Below are 21,380 nucleotides of genomic sequence, written 5' to 3' on the forward strand. Positions count from 1 at the left end.
CCGAGAAATTTCAGCCAAATTTCCTTTAAATATGCGAGGAAATGAAACCTCTTGAAACGACAAATGTTTTTCCTTTCAAATATGGATGTCAAGTCAACGTCAATTATAACATTGTACCACGTCTTGCACGCTAGACACGTACACGATTGAAATGGAAATTTTATTCGTGGTGTACAGAATTTGTTTCTTATTTGAATCAGAATTTCTTTGATATTATTTATTAAAACTACCTAACTAATTAAAAATGTATATTGTGCTCATCTTTTTTTAATTACAATAATTTATTTTATTTTATTATATTATTGATACTAAATATTTTTATTATAACAAAATATTTAATATATAATAAATAATGAATAATTAAATAAAATTACATCAATTACAATACTTTTTTTATCATAACCATTGTCATTTAATATAAAATTTTATCATCATTTTTTGTCTAGTTTATTTAACTTAAGAGACTCAATAATGATAATATGAATAACATTTGTCTAAATTGTTACTTGGATTTACAATTATAAAGAGTAGTTCCATTATGGATCTTCCGCGATTGTTCCTACCTATTTTTTTATATGGCTCTAAATTTGAGCGGACATCATGATTTGAACATATATATTAACTAACTGTCAAATGAACTAAGAACCTATTTAGAACATCTTTCCAGACTTTATATATTAAAGTACTTCTAAGATCAAATAGACATCCTAAGGTCTCAAATATAAAGTGCACTTGCTCTATTTAGTTTAATTATATTGTGAGTCTTAATTTTCAAAGGTATAAAAAATGGACAATGTATATGGAAGAATATAACAATATTCATCCAAATATATATATATATATATATATATATATATATATATATATAATAACATTATCTTATTAATGAAGTTCATATTTAGAAAAAAAAAACATCATCTTATAAGTGCAGTGGCTTTGGGTTTATCTTTCATTAAGATTATCTTTAGGACAATGATCTACCTGGAAAGGCAAACTTTAAACTTGTCAAAGTTATATATATTATGGGCACAATGTTGATTTTATTGAAAAGTCAATGTTTTAGTAGATAGAATCTTATTTCAAAGTAATAATAAACTATATAATAACTAAAATAATGCTATGTTAATTTTAAGTTGGTTAATTGACTTAGTCTTAAATACAAAATAAAGATAAATATTATGAAGCAAAAGAGCACATAAATTAAATGATATCGCAATTGGAATAAGATTGATCATTAGATGGAGAGTATGGAAAAGCATAGTTAAAGAAATTCTTAAAAAGCAATTGATGTATAATTATTTTTACCTATACAAAAATAATATACATCTTTCTTCTTGGTCGCTCGTTCAAAAGAAATCCATAATTAAATGTGTTTTGTTTATAGCAATTTAGAGCTCGTTTAGGTAACATTTATGTTTCTTTATTTTTTAATAAAGAGACATGAATTGCATTGTCCCAACATCGATGATGAATTTAAGTATGATCAAATCATCTTTTTATCTATGTTTTAGAACAAATAGGGAATGTAAATATAAAAAAATAAACTTGTTTTTGCTATTCGTAAAATTTCTATACAATTTTGATTTTGAGAATGTTCCCAAAAAATTAAGAAAAAAGAAACATAATTAGTTGCAGATTAAAATACTTAATTTTTTTAAAAAGATTAAAAAACGAGAAACAACAAACATGAACAAATCCTTGGGTATCTAATCTCCACCGCACTACCGTTTTAAAAAAATTCCCATTGGCGACTCATACAAATTTATTTAGTTTTTTTTTTAGTAAAAATGGACTAAGAGAAAGTGAAAACATGTAAAAGTTTTATTGGATAACCAATACTAATTAATTCCTCTATAATAGTTTTATAATATTCGTAAATTTATAGCGGGTATTTGACACAAATAATTAGAGCAATTACCAATTAACATTTTTCTTCTATCGTTATAAGTACTTTTCTAATTTTATTATTTACCATCCTTAAATTCTAATAATGCTATATTTTTTAGTTAGTTTTGTAGTAAAAGAAAAGGAAAATTAAAATCAATAGCTACTCTGAGCATAATTAATGCACATTTTACCATTTCAAATATCAATGGTTCAATTTCTCACTCTGACAATGGTTGAATAAAAGAAATGATTATTTTTAAAAGTACAAAAAGAGAAGTTTAACTACCTTTAATAAAACTAACATAGCATGGTAATTGACATATATCTTCAATTAATATGTTGTGAATTCGATCCCTCACTTCCACCTATTGCACTAAAAAAAACTACCTCTAAGTTTTGCAAAAACGAAATGCTTGGAATTTTGAGTCACATCATCATGTGATTTGTAACGGTGTGACATATGTCATGAGGCCCATGTCATACATCATCATCACATGGACATACATGGTGGAATTTTTCTTTGGTCATCAACTTTTTTTTTTCCTTGGCCAAAGTTTGGTCATCCATATTTTCATAGGTAACTTACAAAGATGACTTCCATCTAATATTGTGGAAAATTAAAGTTTGGAGAAATGTTTTGGTACACATCAAAATAAAATATTGTTGGAAAATGGGAATGGATAATGGAGTTGATCAAATCAAAATGAAGAGGTCAATGTAGTATCATTCGGCAAAACAAATATAGAGAAAAAGTTTATAAAATAAAAGTATATATATTAGAAGTGAGTTTTTAAAGTACTTAGAGCTTGTTTAGGAATTTTTAATGTTGCTCAGGGGAATTGGCGCCTTAGACCAACTCGGCCATCTCAAACGTTATATTATAATTTAGTAAAATAAAAAATAAAAAAATGCTTTGCATCATAAAAATCTGGTCAGTTTTTTCTTGGAGACTAACGGTTAGGCTGATGGACCTTTAAATTTATTTGTCAAGGTAAAATTACTTTTAAAAACTTTATTATAAGTAAAAACTCATAAGCAAAATAGAATTTTGTCCTTTCGGACCAGAACCTTAATCTGGCGCTTTAGACCAACTCGGCCATCTCAACATGATGGTATATTAAAAAAGTACATTATTAATATATACTATTACAATTATCCTTGGAGCTTAAAGAAAAATTTGAATAATTGAAACATATATACATTGACGATATTATGATTATTATTATTATTATTTAAAAAATATACATATAAAATTTTATTCGATCTTGGGACATAATTTTATCTTCAATTTTGGGGCACACACATTGACGATATTATCAAATCAAATCGTTATATTTGAAAGTTTACAATTAAATTCTTAAACTTTTTGAGTTTTTTTTTTTAATTCACACATTAATTTTACCTTTGTATTTTATTTGTTACGTTAACTCCATTTTAGTTCAAATATGTTTTTTAAGAGATAAATCATCATTTTTATTTTTCTAAACAAACGAAAACAAAAAAAACCTGAAATTTAATTTTATGTAGTATTTGTCATTGACATCATTAACTAATTTTAAGCATCTTAAGTTACCAACAAATCCAAAAACTTAAGCGGGTATTATTTTGGATGAAATTTATTCGTTGAGATGATATTTTATTATATTTAATAATTTCATTCTCCGTTCCATTAACAAGGTGACTCATATTATAACCACTTGAACTTTATCTTATTTATTTACTAGATTGAATAAAGTCACCCAATTTTTATTTTTTTTTCTTTTTGTTTGCTTTTAAGAATACATCATGTAATTGTAATGAAAAAATCAAATATTCAACATAAATAATATTTTTGGAGGCTTTATCATCATCCAATACTAGTCAATCATGTGACAAGGTTTATCGTGTTAAATTTATAAAACAAAAACAACTACTTTATAATTGAGTTAGGTTTAGATTGATTTCTCGTCACTCCACACGTTTGTAATTCTACCACTCACGAACTAGCATGACATTCGCAAATATGGTCAAAAGAACATCCACCATGGGTGAATGACACTATCGCCAAACATGAATTTTTTTATTTAATTTTATTTTGTAATGCTTTTTTTTTTGGTACTAAAAAAAATTCACATTATTGGTCGATGGTTTACAAAAAATTATATATTTTTATCGTTTAGAACATTATATCACAAGGAAATGATTTCAATTTTACAAAAGTACACAACATATTACTACTTATATTAAGCGAGACTCTCAAAAAAAAAAAAAGAAAAAAGAGAAAAAAAAAAGAAAAAGAAAAACTACTTATATTGAGCGAGTTCAAAAAACCAACAAATTCTGTACTCTAAAAATAAGCAAAACTTTCCAGCGATAAACATAGACTCCAACTTCTGTGGAAAAATTTCAAACCAAACTGAGAAACTATGGCATTTGGCTTTGCGCCTTCTGCGCTCCCCATGCGAAATAAAGGGACAGCTTCTCTCTCTCTATGCTGGTGCTACATTTTCTCCTCCATTTATATAATTTGTATTCATTCAGGTTCTTTCTCTAGAACCGAGCGCCTTTCTAGTGTCGATTTTCTCCCGGAACTTATCGGTATCCGGGGAAATCCACGCCATTCCCGACAACCCATTTCGTAGTTTGGGGGGCCGACATTGAATTTGGTCTCTATTAGCCACAATCACCTGCTCTGATGGTGCGTTGATCGGTCAGAAGAGGTTGTTCGTGGTTGGCCATGGCAATTGCCTGTGCTTCTATGCTTGACCCATGATTATGGGTTTAGAAAGTGGTTCCGGTTTCAGGTTTAGTTCCCATGGGGATTTGTGCGAGCACTGAGGGGGGGCGGCGACGGAGGTCTACTGTTAGAAGCAATTCAGGTAATGGTACGTTCCTTCTGAGATTTCATTTCATTTGGTTGTGTCTATACATTTTGATTCTTTCGTCAAAAGGTTTTTAATATGAACTTTGGAAGTGTCATAGTTTGATATGGATTATTTAAAGGCCATCGATTATTTGGTTATATTGATTGCACAAACGAGAGTCTGTAGTTGCTATCTGTTTCAACATTTTCATGATGAAATATTCACCTACAGAGGAAAATGGTTAGCCAAAAGCCAAGACCAATGTGATTGGACCTAATCAAATATTGTAAATTTCTTGGTATTATGGGTTATGAAAACAAGAGGATGTTATAAACATCAACGTGACCAAAGCTCTTAGCGCTTCACTGAAATGGATCCTATTTGGATTGAGTTGATGTCACAATTATTATACAAAAATTCCTCTACTGCCTTTGAATCTTAATACCCAATGACGGTGGTCATCACAGCAATGCAAAGCATGCTTCTCTTCCTTATAATGGAGCTGCCCAAAGTGTAGAAGTGAATTCATATATAGCATATGACAGATGCCTAAAACATATCATTTTTTCTTTCTAAAAGCTAGGACATTAGACATGACAAAGTTGAAGACACGTTATGAAAAAATATATACACATACATACTTGAATAGATTTTTATATGTTTTATACATCTTAATGGTTTTATGCTTGAAACATTTTTGGGTTATGATTGTTGAAATTATTACTCATCAAAAGAACTAGTTGAAATGCATGCCACAGGAAATTGTAGAGCTAATTAGATAGTTTTAGTGATGTAACATCTTATGGGTGTAAGTGGGTCGATTCAACTCAAATTTTGGCCAAAATTGACATGTTGGATTAAAAGAAGTACAAAATATCTTAAAGTCAACTAAAAAAAAAAAACAACCAATTGAATCAAGTGTTTGAAAAATGTCTTAATGTTTAATATTATGTCTATATTAGTAATATTTTATTGATATTTTTTTTTGTTGATTTTTTTGCAATAATATGTAAATGTCGATTTACCACTTGTCTTGATGTCGAACTCATGGGCACATGGAAATGTTGATGAAAATGTTGACATATCGATAAAGTTTAATACCCTTACTAAAACTAACCAAACAGAATTATTTTTTATTTTGAAATGACATTAAACCAAATCCACAGACAATAAAAAACCAAATTGACTAAACTAACTAGGTCTAGTTGGTTTCCTCGCTTTCTCCATCATATATTTCGGTGATATTGATTTATAAAGAAGTCCAAAACCATATAAACATATTTTTGAAATAATGAGTACCATGTAGAAATTAGTTTAAAAAAATCAAATATGTTTGGTTTAAGCGCATACTTCTACTAATCTCACGGGACAACCAGCTGATCCTACAAAACTTAGTTGTCAAGAAACTTGTAGGATTTTAATATTTTAGATAGATGACCACCATGAGGTTTGAATCAATTCTCTGGAAGTTACTTTATTTGTTCATGTAGCACTAATGACTATTAGGCTGACCTATGGTTGTCAGGTTTGAGTTATTTTTTCTTAGTATTTTTTTTGCTATGTCTTTCGATCAACCTAGGGTGGTTAGGTTTAAGCATTTATCATTGGATCAAGAATTTAGGAAACTTCTTTGATTTGATTACATGCACACGTCAGAGCAGGAGAAGGTAAAGCTTGTTACTCTTATGTTAGCCGGCGGCGCCTTGGCGTGGTGGGAACAATTACAAAATAATAGAAATGGGAGAAGATATGGGAAACCACATTCAGGGAGGGTGGTCTAGTAATGTTTATTCACGAAAGGCTAGATTCCCTGTTGGCACTTACAACAAGCTTAAAAATAAGAAGGTCATGATAGGAGGTACTGGAGAGGGGTAATATAGTAATCAACAAAGTAGTTTGTTGGAGACTGTTTGTTTGTTATACTTATAAATAAGAAGGACAAAGCATTGAGAAGATAATCAATTGTTTAATGTAGTTTAGCCTTGAGTGATCTCTCAAGAGAGGGAGGGTCCAAGTACCTCGTATTATTTGAAGATTATTGTAATTCTTCTACTTTTATCTTTCAATATATTTCAACTATTTGGTTTCTATCAGATTGTCCTGGCCAAAATCATACAAAAGATAGGGGACAACGCTTATAGAGTGGAGTTACCCAGGGATCTCCAAGTCAACCCCACATTTAATGTTGTTGAATTGTTTGAATACCAAATCCAGGACAACTTTCATTTGACAGCATAACTCGAGGACAAGTTTTTTTCAGAGAGGAAATTTGATGTAGGGACATATGTAAAATTGGGATCTACTTGTTAATGGGCTAAACTAGCTGTTAGGGTAAAGCTGTTGCCTGTTGGAATAAAGGGCCAGCTATTTGGGTTGTTGGGTAAGTAGCCATTGTCTTTAGTTTTGTTAGGAAATAGCCGTTGGTTTAGGAAGTTAGTTAAATCCTTGATTGGTCACTCTTCTAGTATAAATATTAGTGGTTTAGAATTTAGTTTGTAAAACAAGTTTTTTAACCCATCATAAAATTTTCTTCTCTCTTGAGTTGGATCATAAAAAGCTTCATTTCTCTTTGAAAAATTTATTTTCGTTACTGGTTTTTTGGCTCACAATGTTTTTTCATAAATATTATTAGAGATGGACAATGAATCTCCTTGTAGAGATGGACATGGAAGCCCAAGTGGATTTTCTATGGTTAATAAGCATATTGATGTTCTCCGTGGAACCCCTGCTTATAGCGACGTTGATATTTTTTCATTTGAGGAGATGAAGTTGGCCACAAAGAACTTTCGGCCGGATCTAATTCTAGGAGAGGGTGGTTTTGGAGTTGTATACAAGGGAGTCATTGATGAAAATGTAAGACCAGGTTTTGAGATAATGCAGGTTGCCATTAAGGAGCTTAACCGCGAAGGTTTCCAAGGTGATAGGGAATGGCTGGTATGCTTCTTTTCTGCTAACCTGTATATTTTCTTGAACTTGAATAGCGTAGAATGGTCTTAATGGTGTTACGTTACGTCGATGACAATTTTTTTGTTACAAAAGCAAAAGATCTTCGTTAGAAGTTTTAACAATGCACAAAAAAAGCACGTACGGTTTTGATTGTTGGCAATTCATTTGCAGAAGTATGATTATGAAACTATCGTTTCAGGCTAATTTTTCAAAGGTTCTATTTTTGAATCTAGTAAGTCAACTGATGGTTTTTTAACAAAATGTTTGCTCTATCACTTCAAGTTTGTATGCATACAATCTCAAACAAGGATAAGTTCTGAATTTTCCGAGTTACTTTCAAACAACAAAGTACATGCAAATGCACATCACTTGTAAAAATTAAGTTAAGGTCCCATCTTATAACAACTTTTTTCCTTATTTTTTTTGGTTTTTAGAAGTAAGCCTAGTTTAAAAATTTCTTTGTTTTCTAATCTACTTTTTTAAGACTTCTTTTTACCAAATTTACAAACTAAAAAACGTAGTTTTGCAATAATCTGTTTTTATCTTTTTGTTTTCCAATTTGGCTAAGATTTCTAAAGTGTTTTAGAAAGTGAAAAACAAAACAAAAAGATTATTAGTAAGCAAGTTTAATTATAAAAAATTGAAAATAGAAAAATAGAGATGAAATGTTATCAAGGAAAGCTTAACTTAATATTTTACTCGCTTCTATGAATGGAAGAAATATATTTTAAGTAGGGTGAATGGGCCTCTGTTCCATCTGGATTGTGCAAGTATCTGTTCACTAACAATTCCTGGGAATATTGTAGAAATCATATTAGAGTATTGGCATATGTGGACTTTTCTACTTTGAATATTAACTATCAAATCAGTTAATTAAGGGGGATAACAAAAATGATGCTCCTACCTCTTTGTGAAGTAATAGTGGGATTTTTGTGTGTTCCATTATTATTTTGGATAAAAATAATTATGATTATATTCAAGAGAAGAAATTTTGATAAATGACCCAATCAGAATGAATGTTTCACATAGAAAAGACTACCAAAAGTCTCCATCATATAAGTATAATCCTCAAATTGTTAACAGTCCTAGAATGTCTGAAATTGTAGTTGAGGCCAATGAGAAGCTACAAGACGAGCATCATTCTGGGTGTTTAAACATCTGAGACGTAAACCTCAACTTAACATAAAAACAGCTGAGGCCTCTATAACCCTAAAATTTTCCTTTCCTTTCAACATGACAACTTGTTGACAATGTGGGATCTCATTATCAAAATTTATAAATAATTTCCAATTTTCTTTTCTCCCTGTAATTTTTTTTATTTGATCCATAATATGCGAGCTAGTTTAACCATATCCCGGAATGATTTACTGATTCGGGAATAATTGATCATTTTTAGAAATAAGAATATTTAAGAGGGGCTCTTCATGACTTTTTGTTAACCCATGTAATACAGGCAGAAGTTAACTATCTTGGGCATCTTAGTCACCCTAATCTTGTGAAGCTAATTGGTTATTGCTGTGAGGATGAGCACAGGATGTTGGTATATGAGTATATGGCATGTGGGAGCCTGGAGAAACATCTTTTCCGCAGTAAGTTTGATTAATGAATGAAATTAAGACTAACTTTTACTAATCATTATAATTCTGGATATTTTAAGTGCTATAATATTTATCACTAATGTTACTGTGTAGAGCAAGAATTGGTGCGAGTTTGGTAATAATTTAGCCTCTTGTATCCACTACGTGATTTTGTACTTTGCTAGTTATTATTTTTTATTTTCCAATATGATAAGAAGCTTTCTGAGTAGATTTCAATGCATTTGTCAATGACCAAATGCCGGAACAACTAGTTGGTTCTTGCCACTGGAACCCTACTGCTCTCTATTAGGAACTCATTACCAAAGTTGAAGTGTTATTCAATCAAAGGACCTATAAAATAGATGTGCTCCCATTCACTAATATTGTCAAGAATGAAAAAAAACTTCTGAAATTTTATGAATGCTCACGATTAGCTAAAGGCTGATGCTGTAGGTTTATGTGAGGAATGCTAGCCAAGTGAATAGTCTATGTGCATGTTAGAGAGGATTTCCCGCCAGGGTGAGTGGGAATTTGCTCATTAGTATGCAATAAATTATTAAGTGATTATTTTCAATGAAAAAACATTATGTAAATAGCTTGAACATATATGAAACTCTTCAATAACCATGTACTATTATTGCTGGAGTGTGCTGATATTAAAATTGGTGCAGCGGTCCCTTGAAATATTACATTAATGGAGTAGAAAACCAATCTGGTTTCCTGCAAAAGTTGATAGTTGTAAATGACTTGATGCCTAAAGGGAACATTTTTTATGGAGAAAGTTGTCGAGGGGTTCTTTTGTTGTTTTTCTTTTCTTTTTCAAAGATTAAGCATTTCATTAAACCAAGTGGAATATGAAATATTTTTCAAATACACAAAAGTCAAGAATATTACAAAAAAGGGTTCTCCCATTGACATAAATCAAAAAGAAAGAATAATTATGGAAAGTGTTTTGGAGTATTAGTAGGGAAATTGTGAGAATATTATTACAAATATAATAGTGCCATATTTGTAATTACTTAGAAGTTGGTTTGTGTTCAAAGTTGTAAATAGAGGGAGTTAGAAGATTTGGGGTAGAAAGTTTCTGGAAAAAAGTTCATGGGAGAGTCCAGGCCTCTTGAAGTGCTTGTGAAACTTGCAATTGTCTTCTTTATTTTTTTAAGTTTGCCGACCGCCTGACCCTACTACATTTGGTTGACAAGGAAACTCGGAGGATATTAAATCCTAGGTAGGTGGCCATCATGGTTTGAACCCATTCCTTCCAAGTCCTTTACTATTTACATTGGCCCTCATTGACCACTTGGGCCATCCCATAATGGTTGCAATTGTCTTCTTTATATCAGTACTATATTATTAATTTCAATTTCAATTCCTGATTACTATTAGATTTCCATAAGTTGTCATCCTTAGAAGTGGTTAGAGGGCCTTCTCTTATTCTACTTTGTTCAAGTTCTCGGATAATCAATTGGGCTAGATGACCCAGGGTTAGAAGGAGTTAGGCATTTTGGAAAGGAGCTAGGAAGACTTTATGAACTATGTGAACCTCGATGTGGTTGAGGATTTTAATGTTCCTAGATTTCCTCTTGAAAGGTTGAGTGCTTGTAATTTTTTTTGACATGTCATGGTGTTTAACAAGTTCTTTGAGGATTGTAACATGATGGACTGTCCCATTGTGAATGGTAGGTTTACTTGGTCCAATTTGAGAGAGAGAATCCTGTGCAGTAGACTTGATAGTTCTTTTAAAGGTTGGGTTCCTGAATTTAAAAAGGCTCATTAATTTCTAGGTCCTAGGGTTACCTTTGACCACTTCGTGGTTTGCCTAAATCTAGCTCTTGTCTCATGGGTACATGTTCATTTAAGTTCGAGAATAGATGGCCATCTCATCATATTTTTAAATTCCCATTTTCTTTCTAGTGGGGTGTTAGAGCTTAGGGTAAGTGGGAAGGCTTTTACTTCACATGGAAGTAAGGGAACCCTCACAACAGTAATAAGAATAATCCTGATAACTGGATGATGAACCAATCTCAAGAAAGTTAAATAGATTTTTACTTGGAAAAATGATCAATGATCAAGAAAAAAGGAGAACTTGTTATTTTTAAGATTTCGAACTCTCCACAACCTAATTGATCAAACTAGATTGAAAATTCTAAAACATGCATTTTTTTTATAATGGGAAGTCGGATCTTTGCTCAAGTGCCCCAAGACTCGGATTTGGGAGACATCAAATATTTTTTGTTCTAAAACATGCATTCTAAACACAAGAATACAAAGAAAGCATAAAGTTTGAGAGAGATTAAACTCAAATCTGAAATTTCATTGATCAAATATTGTTTTTGTTCAATAGCAAAATTTACAATCGTGTTTATAGTAATTGAAAAGACATAAAGAAAAGACAACTTTTGCCAAACTAGTCTAAATTTAGCCAACACACTTTCAAATCCATACATGAACCGTCTTAAATGCAAATACATGAATTTAAAAGGTACGTAATGCATTACAGATGAAAATAAATTTGGATTTTAGATTCATGAATTTTTTGGATGAATTGGTGCTTTATCAAGCTTTAATGGATGCAACTCTTCACCAAGTATGAACACCTTAGTTGAAAAGTGATCATTCACTGCTTCTTGAAGTCGTTTAGCTTTAGTTATTGTGATTGGACCTTGTGACAAAACGATTGACTCATCATTAGTTTGAATTTGCATTGATCCTATTGAATTTGAGCATAATTTTATTTTGAGCTAATTTTAGATGGTTCATCTTGTAAACTACCTTTGTGCTCCATGTGATCACTCATTTTCTTATCATTAAGCTCATGCTAAAGGAGTGAGGATAGGAATATGTTTGGAGATCTTAAGATTAAGCAACATAAAATTTTGTATAGGATTAAAGTGTTGGATGTTTGGATGAGTCTAGCCGTCTTAGTGATGATCCAAGGTACGAGTGAATCAGGTTAGAAGGAGACTCTGAGGACCTTATCCACAGGGAGGATGTGTGTTGGAAACAAAAAGCTGAAGTGAAAGTGGGCAAAGGAGGGTGATTGTAATACATGCTTCTTTTTCGGAATTGCTAGCTCTAGAGAATGTGTGTTGGAAACAAAAAGCTAAAGTGAAAGTGGGCAAAGGAGGGTGATTGTAATGCGTGCTTCTTTTTCGAAATTGCTAGCTCTGGAGAATGTGTGTTGGAAACAAAAAGCTAAAGTGAAAGTGGGCAAAGGAGGGTGATTGTAATACATGCTTCTTTCCTGGAATTGCTAGCTCGAGAAAGAACAAGAATGTCATTTCCTATATTCAGAGGGAGAATGGAAAGATAGTGGTAAGGAATAAAGCAATGGAAGAGGAAGTTCTCTCCCTTCTTAAGGCCCTCTACTCTCGCCCGATGTGCCTTAGACCTTTTATTGATAGTTTAGATTGGCACCAATGTTTTCAAGGTGCACCTAGACCATCGTTTATGGTGAGGGGTGAGGCGTTTTGGGTCGGGTGTGCCTTCAATGATGCCTTAGCAAGTGTCTTTAATCGGACACTCACCTTGACGCACCATCGCCATAAGGTGAGATGAGCGGCGAGCGCTTGGTTAGAGGCGGGTGATAACGTCTGCATTTTTTTTTTAATTTTAAATGGTCTTAACTAAAAAAAGACCAACCTCAGAAGAAATAACCCTGAAATTTTAAATGGCCTTAACTTAAAAGTTGGTGCCTTTGAAAGGATTTAGGGTCTAAAAGTCAACTGGAAAAAAATCACCAATCAGTGGTGTTAATTTGTAAGGATCAAAGATGAATCAGTATCCTTCAAAGCTGAAATGTAAGGTAGAATCTCTACCTTTTACTTATCGTTTTTTTTGGATCAGTATCATTCAAAGCTGAAATGTAAGCTGATAAGAGTCATTTTATAGGAGGGTTCAAGTCTCTATTGTATAGGGTTGAAGAGACATTTTATAGGCTAAAGCAAAGAGACAGAAACGGCCTAAGGGTAGGAGGAAGAGGGCTCCCCCTCCCAAGAACTAAAGATTAATAGCTCTCAGTCTTGCATAATCGACGAGAAGCTATAACTACAAAAGAATTTTCTATGCCTTAACACCACCAAGAAGTGTGTAATTGAACTGTATTCCAAAAGGTTTCAAAAGAAGAAGACTTATCCTCAAAGATCCTATTGTTTCTTTCCGGCCAAATATTCCATAAAAGGGCTCTAGCTGCACAATTTCAAAGAATGTTAGCTTTCCTTTTGAAATGCCAACCCCGCAGAGCTTCATACAACCAACCTTCGATATTCTGGGGCAGACAAATGGAGTATCCGAAAATTTGAAGTAGAAAAGACCATCCTCGCTGAGCAAACTGACAATGGAGGAAAATATGATCCATAGTTTCCTCGTTCTGTTTACAAAAAATACAGTGGACATCTTCTCTGAATTATTTCTGCTGTATTCACTTCCCTGTTAGCTAGGGTCCAAAGGAAGACTTTAACTTTCTTTGGGATTGAAAATTTCCAAAGGAGAGGGATAAGAGGCGAGTTCAACAGAGGAGTTTCTCCAACCAGAAATTTTAATCCCGATTTTGTCGTGTAAGCACCTTTTACTTATCTTGGTATGCCTCTGGGAGGAAATCCCAGAGAGAGGCTAAGTTTTTCGCTGAAATACTCAATAGGGTGTTGGTTTTGGGATATGACAACACCAATTCCGATGCCAGATGCATCTACAACGACCTCAAATGGTAGGGTGAAGTCAGGAAGGCGTAAACTGGGTTTTGGGTGAGCTTAGTTTTTAAAGTTTCAAAGCTATCTTGTTGCTTTCGTCCCCAATGAAAATTTCCTTTTCTTACGCAATCAGTTAAAGGTCCAGCTATAGTACTAATATCCTTTATGGATTTTCTATAGAAAGAGAGGCTATTCCTAAGAAACACTGGACTGCTTTGACAGTTTGAGGTTGAGGCCATTCTGATATAGCTTGAACTTTAGAAGGATCCATCTGCACACCAGTATTACTAACAAAAAATCCTAAGAATGATATCTCCTTAGTTAAAAAGATACATTTTTTAAGATTGATGACTAGTTTGTTTTTATGTAGGGTTGTGAACAAAGTATGCAAATGTGTGAGGTGTTCTTCCCGAGTCCTACTATAGATTAAAATATCATCAAAGTAGACAGCAATAAATTTATTTAAGAAGGGAAGCAAAACCTGGTTCATTAACCTCATGAAGGTGCTAGGTGCCAAACCGAATGGCATGACGAGTCATTCAAATAATCCTTCATTTGTTTTGAAAGCCGTTTTCCACTCGTCTCCCGGACGGATTCGTATCTGGTGGTATCCACTTCGAAGGTCGATTTTGGAGAAAACAGCTGCGCCACTGAGCTGATCTAGAAGTTCGCCAATCCGTGGCATAGGAAATCGGTATTTCACTGTAATTTTATTGATAGTTTTGCTATCAACACACATCCTCCACGACCCGTCTTTCTTAGGGGTGAGGAGCGCTGAGACTGCACAAGGGTTCAAACTTGACTGAATATGCCCTTTTTGCAATAATTCAACAATGTGATCATGTAGGATCTTATATTCTGTAGGGCTCATCTTGTAGTGTGGTAAATTGGGGAGTGCAGCTCGAAGTAACAGATCAATACGATGTTGTATATCTCTCAAAGGCAGGATAGAGTCCTGTGGGTTAAGTAGTTTAGGGAATGTATCCAGAAGTTTTTGGACATCCAGATGAACTTCTGGAGTTTGTATTCCTTCTCTAGATGTAAATTCTTTGTTGACCAAGGCTAGAAGTTGCTCGGATCGGTGCAGAAGGAGATGTTTGCCACTGCACACATGAAACAAATGTTCTTTAGCCGTAGTTGTTGCATCTTGTTGATTCTGTAAAGGTAAGAGAACAATTGTTTGCCCCATCCATGAGAATTCGTAGGTATTTTCACGGCCTTTATGCAGAGCTTGAGTATCATATTGCCATGGCCTTCCCAAGAGGATGTGGCACACATCCATAGCAATAACATCACAGGTTGTTTGATCCTTGTAACTAGTTCCAATGGAAAGGGGAACGGTACAGATAGTATTAACCATCACTTCGCCACCCTTTTTGATCCAGCTAACCTCGTAGGGCGACGGATGTGGGGACACTTTCAGGTTTAAGGCTGTTACGAGTTTATTGGAAACCACGTTTTCTATACTGCCACTGTCGATGATGATGTTGCATATTTTCCCATTGGCCGTACATCTAGTTCAGAATAAGGAATGTCGCTGGGGAAGCAAATTAGTTTTGGGGGTCAATAGGATTCGTTCTAGCACACATGTTACCTGTTCTCCTTCGTCTAGTTCGACGTAGGTAATGTCATCATTGGACTCGTGGAGAAAATATTGCTCGTTGTCTTGGGCATCTTCTGCTAAATTTAATGTCTTCCTCTTAGGACATTCATTGGAAAGATGGCCTACCTGTCCGCACCGAAAGCATTTACCCAGAGTAGGTCTATTATATGTATTGGTTGTCTTCTTGACTGGTTGTTCAGCTAGCAGAGCTTCAGTACCACCTTTATTCTTGTGACCCGAAGAAGTATCCTGTGTAGAAGATATATCAGGGGAAAGAAATCCTTTCTTGGTCGGAACATCACCTGGATTTCGTCGCTGCTATTGGTATTTGAATTTGGTGGCTTGTTGGTTCTCGACGGTCACCGTTGTGGCAATCGCTTCACTCAAATACCCAATGGGTTGAAGTTGAAGCTTTTTTTGATGTTGTTAGAGTATAGATATTATTATATTTTATATTCTTGTATTAATATTAATTTGTCCTTTACCTTCTCCTTATAGGATTAGGTAAACCTTGTATATTTGTCTATATATATAGACTTTAATAATGAGAATATATCACATTGGATTCTCTCCAACCTTAGTCTCTACAGATGTCAACCCGCAAGCCATTGATGAAGCGGGCCACCTGGTATTGGTCACTTTCGCCCAGATGAGTTCGTGCGCCCAGGCGGTGAAACTCCTCTGTGTAATCGACAATTGATCGCATCCCCTGTTTGCAGCCTTGATACTGATTATAAAGGATCTGCTTATAGTTGATAGGCAAGAATCTGGCTCGCATCAATTTCTTCATTTTCTCCCAAGTACGGATAGGAGTCTTCCCAAATCTTTGTCGATTGCTTTCAAGTTGCTCCCACCACACGGATGCACCACTTTTAAGCTTGAATGCAACTAGGCGAATCTTCTTAGTATCCAGTGTGTTCATATAACTGAAGAAATTCTCCACGTTTGTCACCCATTCGAGAAAACCTTCGATATCCATCTTCCCTCAAAGGTAGGAATGTCGATTTTCATCTTGTAGTCATTCTGTTCCTAATGTCTATGCGGTCCCCTATTGTTGTCCCACATCTGTAAATCATCTTCATCACTGGAAGAGTCATCCTCCAGGAGATTCCCACATCCTATTGTTGTCCCAATCGATTCCCTATTGTTGTCGGTAATGGCGGGAAAGAAAAGCGCTCCTGTGGGAGATTCTTCGCTCGCCGAGAAAGAGATGGAGGAAGCTGCCGTCCTCTCTCCACGATCCACAACAACCCGAATGTTGATGGTTGAGGGGGTTGTTGAAAACCTCCAACGGAATGTGATAGAGATTCGTCAAATCTTAAATGTGATTGTGGACAAATTAGAATCCCCACAAGAACAAACAAGTGGGAATCGAAGAAGGGAACAGGGGGTCAGAATTGGACCAGAAGCTCAGCAACCAGCTCCAAGAAGTTTATTACATAATATCCTCAAAGATACATAAGATTCTAGTATTTATAGATAGCTATGACACGACTAACTGACTTCTAACAACCTTAGAAGCTAAACTAACTTTCATTAAAGGTTAGTTACATCAGTTTGTTGGCAATCTATCCCCTTAGTTCTCACTCACTCTAAGTCTTAGTTTTGGACAAAACAATCCGGAAAATGGTCAGTCGGTTTATACAAACCTTAAAAAATTAATTTTTTCATTAGAAAGAAAAGATCAAAGTGGCGGGTAGTCTCTCTTTTAATTTTTTGGTCAGTGTCGTTGATAAGTTGGTGAATTTTTAAGTTTTTAGTATATTGGTGTACATTGAGTGGTTCTGGTCGACATTGGTTCAAATGTTGAGTGGCAAAATGGAAAAACTTTTCACAGAAAAAGATAACTTGGAGAAATAATAAAATGATAAAAATAGTAAATCGGATTGGTAATAAGTCAAGACATTGAAAGCCGCTTTATTTGTGGTTATAGGTTGTGTGCTTTTGCACATTTTGTGCTGAGGCTCATTGGATTGCACTCCCCTTGTGTAAGTGCACTAGAGAGGGCTTTCTTATTATATCATCTAACCTGCAAGAGGTGCCTATCATATCTAAACGCTTCCAGACCTTACAAAACGTATTTATGGGACACAACCCTTTAAGTACGATTTTGAGTATCAATTTCTCATTTACCAACACCATTTTGATTAAGTGAAATATTTTATTTCAATTACTGAATTACGTCAAAAACTCATGCACCAAAATTTGATGACATGAAGTATGGCCTACCAATATTATTTGAGCCACAAAATGGCTACTTATAACTTGCCGTTCCAACATCCTTTTTTCTTTAATAATAATTTTGTTAGGATTTTAATCTCTCTCTATCATATTTTATTTTTTAGTTTCTCTTGAATTATCTGAAAAATCTCTTAGTTGCATGATCATGTCAATTCAATCTTATGCTTATATATATGCGTGTTAAATGATGATTTAGAGCTTCTTAAGCAATTGTTGAAGTTTTATTAAGTTATTCAAATGCTTTGTATGCATTTTCGTGGTTTTATATATTTTTTATTCAGTTACATTTTTTATCCCAGAATTTTGAGTATTGTCTATTAACTTATGTATGAACTTAAAAATTTTTTTATTATGCTTTTAGATATCAAATGATTCTTATCTTTAATTCTAGTCCAGTTGACAACTGCTTGGGATCTCTCGGTGAAACTGACTTAGAGATCTTAAGTTCGAACCTTTGGGTGATCTTAATATAAAAAAATCTTGATGTCTCTTGGGTCTGGACCTTGGGGTGGGCACAGGTGCCCCTAGGTATAGGAGAGCAAAGCTCCGACTCCCACTAATTAACAACCCCCACTAATTGACAATTTTTTTAAAAATTTATTATTATTATTATTATTATTATTATTATTATTATTTAATTTGGATGAGATGATGCAATCTGATAGTTAGTTGAATGGTTTTGCGAAGTTGAGCAAGTACTTTTGAATATGACCTTTATGTGTTACCATTCAAACCAATACCTTTACAGATTGTTCAATATGCCTGATGTGGAGAAACATGCTTATTTATTAATTTCCTTCCACCCTCTTTGTTTTTTTTTCCCTATAATGTTAGGAGTGGGTTGTTCATTGACTTGGCCAAAAAGAATGAAAATTGCTCTAGATGCTGCAAAGGGACTTGCATTTCTTCATGGTGCAGAAACACCCATCATATATCGTGATTTCAAGTCATCAAATATCTTGCTTGATGATGTTAGTTTCTTTCTTCTACCATTTTGTTTTATTAGTTATAGTTACGTTGTTGTTCTTTAGGGGCAAGTAGTCAAGTTTTTCTATTATAAAATTATTCTTGCAAAAGTTTGGCCTCCAATTCAACTTTCAAAGTGAGTTAGTACTCTTCAGGCAATGAATTTGTGTTTGTTGAGTTATTTTAAGTTCTGCTGCTGAATTTCAAGTTTCCTTTATCAGAATTACAATGCAAAGCTTTCAGATTTTGGCCTTGCAAAAGAAGGACCTATGGGAGATCAAACTCATGTGTCAACAAGAGTGATGGGTACATATGGATATGCTGCTCCGGAATATGTAATGACTGGTGAGTTCGTCAATACCAATCTATACAGAACAATTGCAATGGCTACTGTCTTTCCAATTTTGTTCTTTTGGTAAATAGAATGAGAATGTTTGCATGTATTTGATGAAGTGGAGTATACTAGTCTAGTCAAAATTTGGAAAGGGTGATGATAGATTGAAATGAGTACATAAGGGCTTTCCTGTTTCTTGTTTATGTTTCTTCATTTTTAATAAAGAAAACTGAATTGCATAAACCCAACATCCATGAATTGAAGTATGATCAAACAATCTTTTTATTTATGTTTTGGAATAAATAGGAAATGAAAACAAAAAAGAAGAAACTTGTTTTGGTTGGTTCTAAAATTTCTATACAATTTTGAGAATTTTCCCAAAAATTAAGAAACAAGAGACATAGTTAGTTGCAAAATGCTTAGATTTCTTAAAAAAATTGGAAACGAGAAACAAGAAATAGGAACGTTACCAAACGAGTCCTAAGTTGATCACTGTTTTTTTTTTAATTATCAAATTCATTTTATTGAAAATATCATAAGTGATTTGCTAGATTGTATTCCCTTTTTGCCTTCTAGTTCTTGAATGCAAAGGATGAACTTAAGTAGGTTGCTACCCTTTCCAAGAATTTAGTCCATGTATTGACATTACCAGGACATTTAACTGCCCGAAGTGATGTTTATGGATTTGGGGTGGTTCTACTTGAGATGCTTATTGGCAGGAGAGTAATGGACAAGACCAGACCGAGCCGAGAGCACAACCTGGTCGAGTGGGCTCGTCCGCTCCTGAACCACAATAAGAAACTTTTGAAGATATTGGATCCTAGAATGGAGGGACAATATTCAACTAGAATTGTGTTGAAGGTTGCTAATTTGACTAGTCAATGTCTGAGCCAAAATCCAAAAGGCAGACCCCTTATGAGCCAAGTGGTACAAATGCTAGAGGGCTATCTGAGTACCATAGATACTGATCCCGGGACCGTGCGTCGCAGTTAAGTCGGTGGCCTAATTCTCTATCAGCACGCACCTGAAATTACACAACAGAAACTGAACAAGAAACAATGAAAGAAAAACTGAAGGGCATGGAAACAGGCAGGGACACACAAGAAGTGAAAGTGAACACCCGAGGGACCTCGATCTCGGTCGCCCCCGCCTTCGGACCATATCCCAGATTTGGTGTCCCATGAGAAAACAACATGTTTTAAAAGTTTAACTAGCTTTATGTGTTGATAGGATGGATGCCTAAAATGTGCAACCTTTTTTTTTCTTTTTTTCTTTTTACCAAAACTGCTCTATCCATTAAATTTCTAAGAGCATGTATACTTACAGTGACATTTTGATGCATTGAGAGTATATATGTAAATATAAAAAACATATATATATATTTATATATGGGTATAATATATTCATTATCTACTGTTTTTATTATTTTTCCGTTTTATTTTATCTGTAAATCTTGTGGAAGCAGTTGTTTTGTACTTGGATGAACTTTCCAATTTTGGAATAGTTGTTTTGTGCTTGGATGCATTCAGCATTTTTGGGAACTGGTAGTTGCAGAAGGTTAAGCATCAAGCATATAAGTTGTTATAACAAGTGGATGGATTGGCTTGAATAATTCGTAACGTGTTGATGTGAATATGTATTTATGCCACATATTTTGGGTGGGGTGGAAAGTGACATAGAATAACGTTTATAATTAAGATGAAAAAGTGACAACAAATGACGTGATTGGTCAAATAATTATTTTTTAAAGAAAATTACAAAAATCACCCAGAACTATTATAATTATATCTTTTAATTTTCATTTTGGTAAATTAATCCATAAAATTACTAAATTGTTGCAATTAAACCTTGGTTTAGTTCTATTAATAACATATTGCAAAATGTATAAGCCATCCCTAAACTATAAGGATTTTTTTTTAATGAATAAACTATAAGGATTGTTATAAGAGGTAATCTCAATATAGTTTTGTGGATAAAATAAATTTTTTAAACTATATTTATTTTGATTTTTTTTTAATATTGTAGTTTTTATTTGTTAAAATTTAACCTTGTGTATTGGATATGATTTTGCCACGCTCAGAGAAATTGTATCTTGAAAATGTGATTTTGCCACGTGGCACTATTTTGTTAGCCATGTGGCAAAACTTACTGATTTCAACGATTTTTTTAATTATGAATTGTTATTTTATAAATTTAAATATTAATTTTTGTGATAATTATATAATTTTTATAAAATCATAAAACAAATACATTAGTGGAGATTTAAACTTATGTTCTCTCGGAAAAAAGAAAATA

At 33.6% G+C, this 21,380-nt stretch overlaps 1 protein-coding gene across 4 annotated transcripts; it reads left to right on the forward strand.

The window, feature by feature from the left end:
• Window positions 1-4,210: 4,210 nt before the first annotated feature.
• Window positions 4,211-20,505, forward strand: LOC111018237 (Protein kinase superfamily protein). Of its 4 annotated transcripts, none has more exons than XM_088127677.1 (6): window positions 4,211-4,751; window positions 7,363-7,664; window positions 9,130-9,265; window positions 18,620-18,756; window positions 18,973-19,096; window positions 19,805-19,935. In XM_088127677.1, exons 1-6 carry the CDS (start codon window positions 4,682-4,684, stop codon window positions 19,810-19,812), a joined length of 777 nt encoding a protein of 258 aa, XP_087983803.1. In that variant the 5' UTR covers window positions 4,211-4,681; the 3' UTR covers window positions 19,813-19,935. The 4 variants fall into 4 exon arrangements, with proteins under 4 accessions (XP_087983803.1, XP_087983802.1, XP_022149945.1 ...); XM_088127676.1 differs by having other exon boundaries at window positions 19,662-19,880; XM_022294253.2 differs by having other exon boundaries at window positions 4,214-4,751; window positions 19,738-20,505.
• The last annotated feature ends 875 nt before the right edge of the window (window positions 20,506-21,380 follow it).

This window comes from Momordica charantia (assembly GCF_013281855.1).
Source record: "Momordica charantia cultivar OHB3-1 chromosome 8 unlocalized genomic scaffold, Mcharantia_2.0 BLBB01000008.1, whole genome shotgun sequence".
In the NCBI taxonomy this organism is placed as follows: domain Eukaryota; kingdom Viridiplantae; phylum Streptophyta; class Magnoliopsida; order Cucurbitales; family Cucurbitaceae; genus Momordica; species Momordica charantia.

What these genes read in the sequence shown, in the direction of transcription:
- LOC111018237 (XM_022294253.2), top strand. Translation starts at nt 4,682, where the DNA reads ATGGGGATTTGTGCGAGCACTGAGGGGGGGCGGCGACGGAGGTCTACT. An exon ending in CAAATATCTTGCTTGATGAT is followed by an intron (nt 18,757 to 18,972) that starts GTTAGTTTCTTT and finishes TTCCTTTATCAG; the next exon opens with AATTACAATGCAAAGCTTTC. An exon ending in TCCGGAATATGTAATGACTG is followed by an intron (nt 19,097 to 19,737) that starts GTGAGTTCGTCA and finishes TGACATTACCAG; the next exon opens with GACATTTAACTGCCCGAAGT.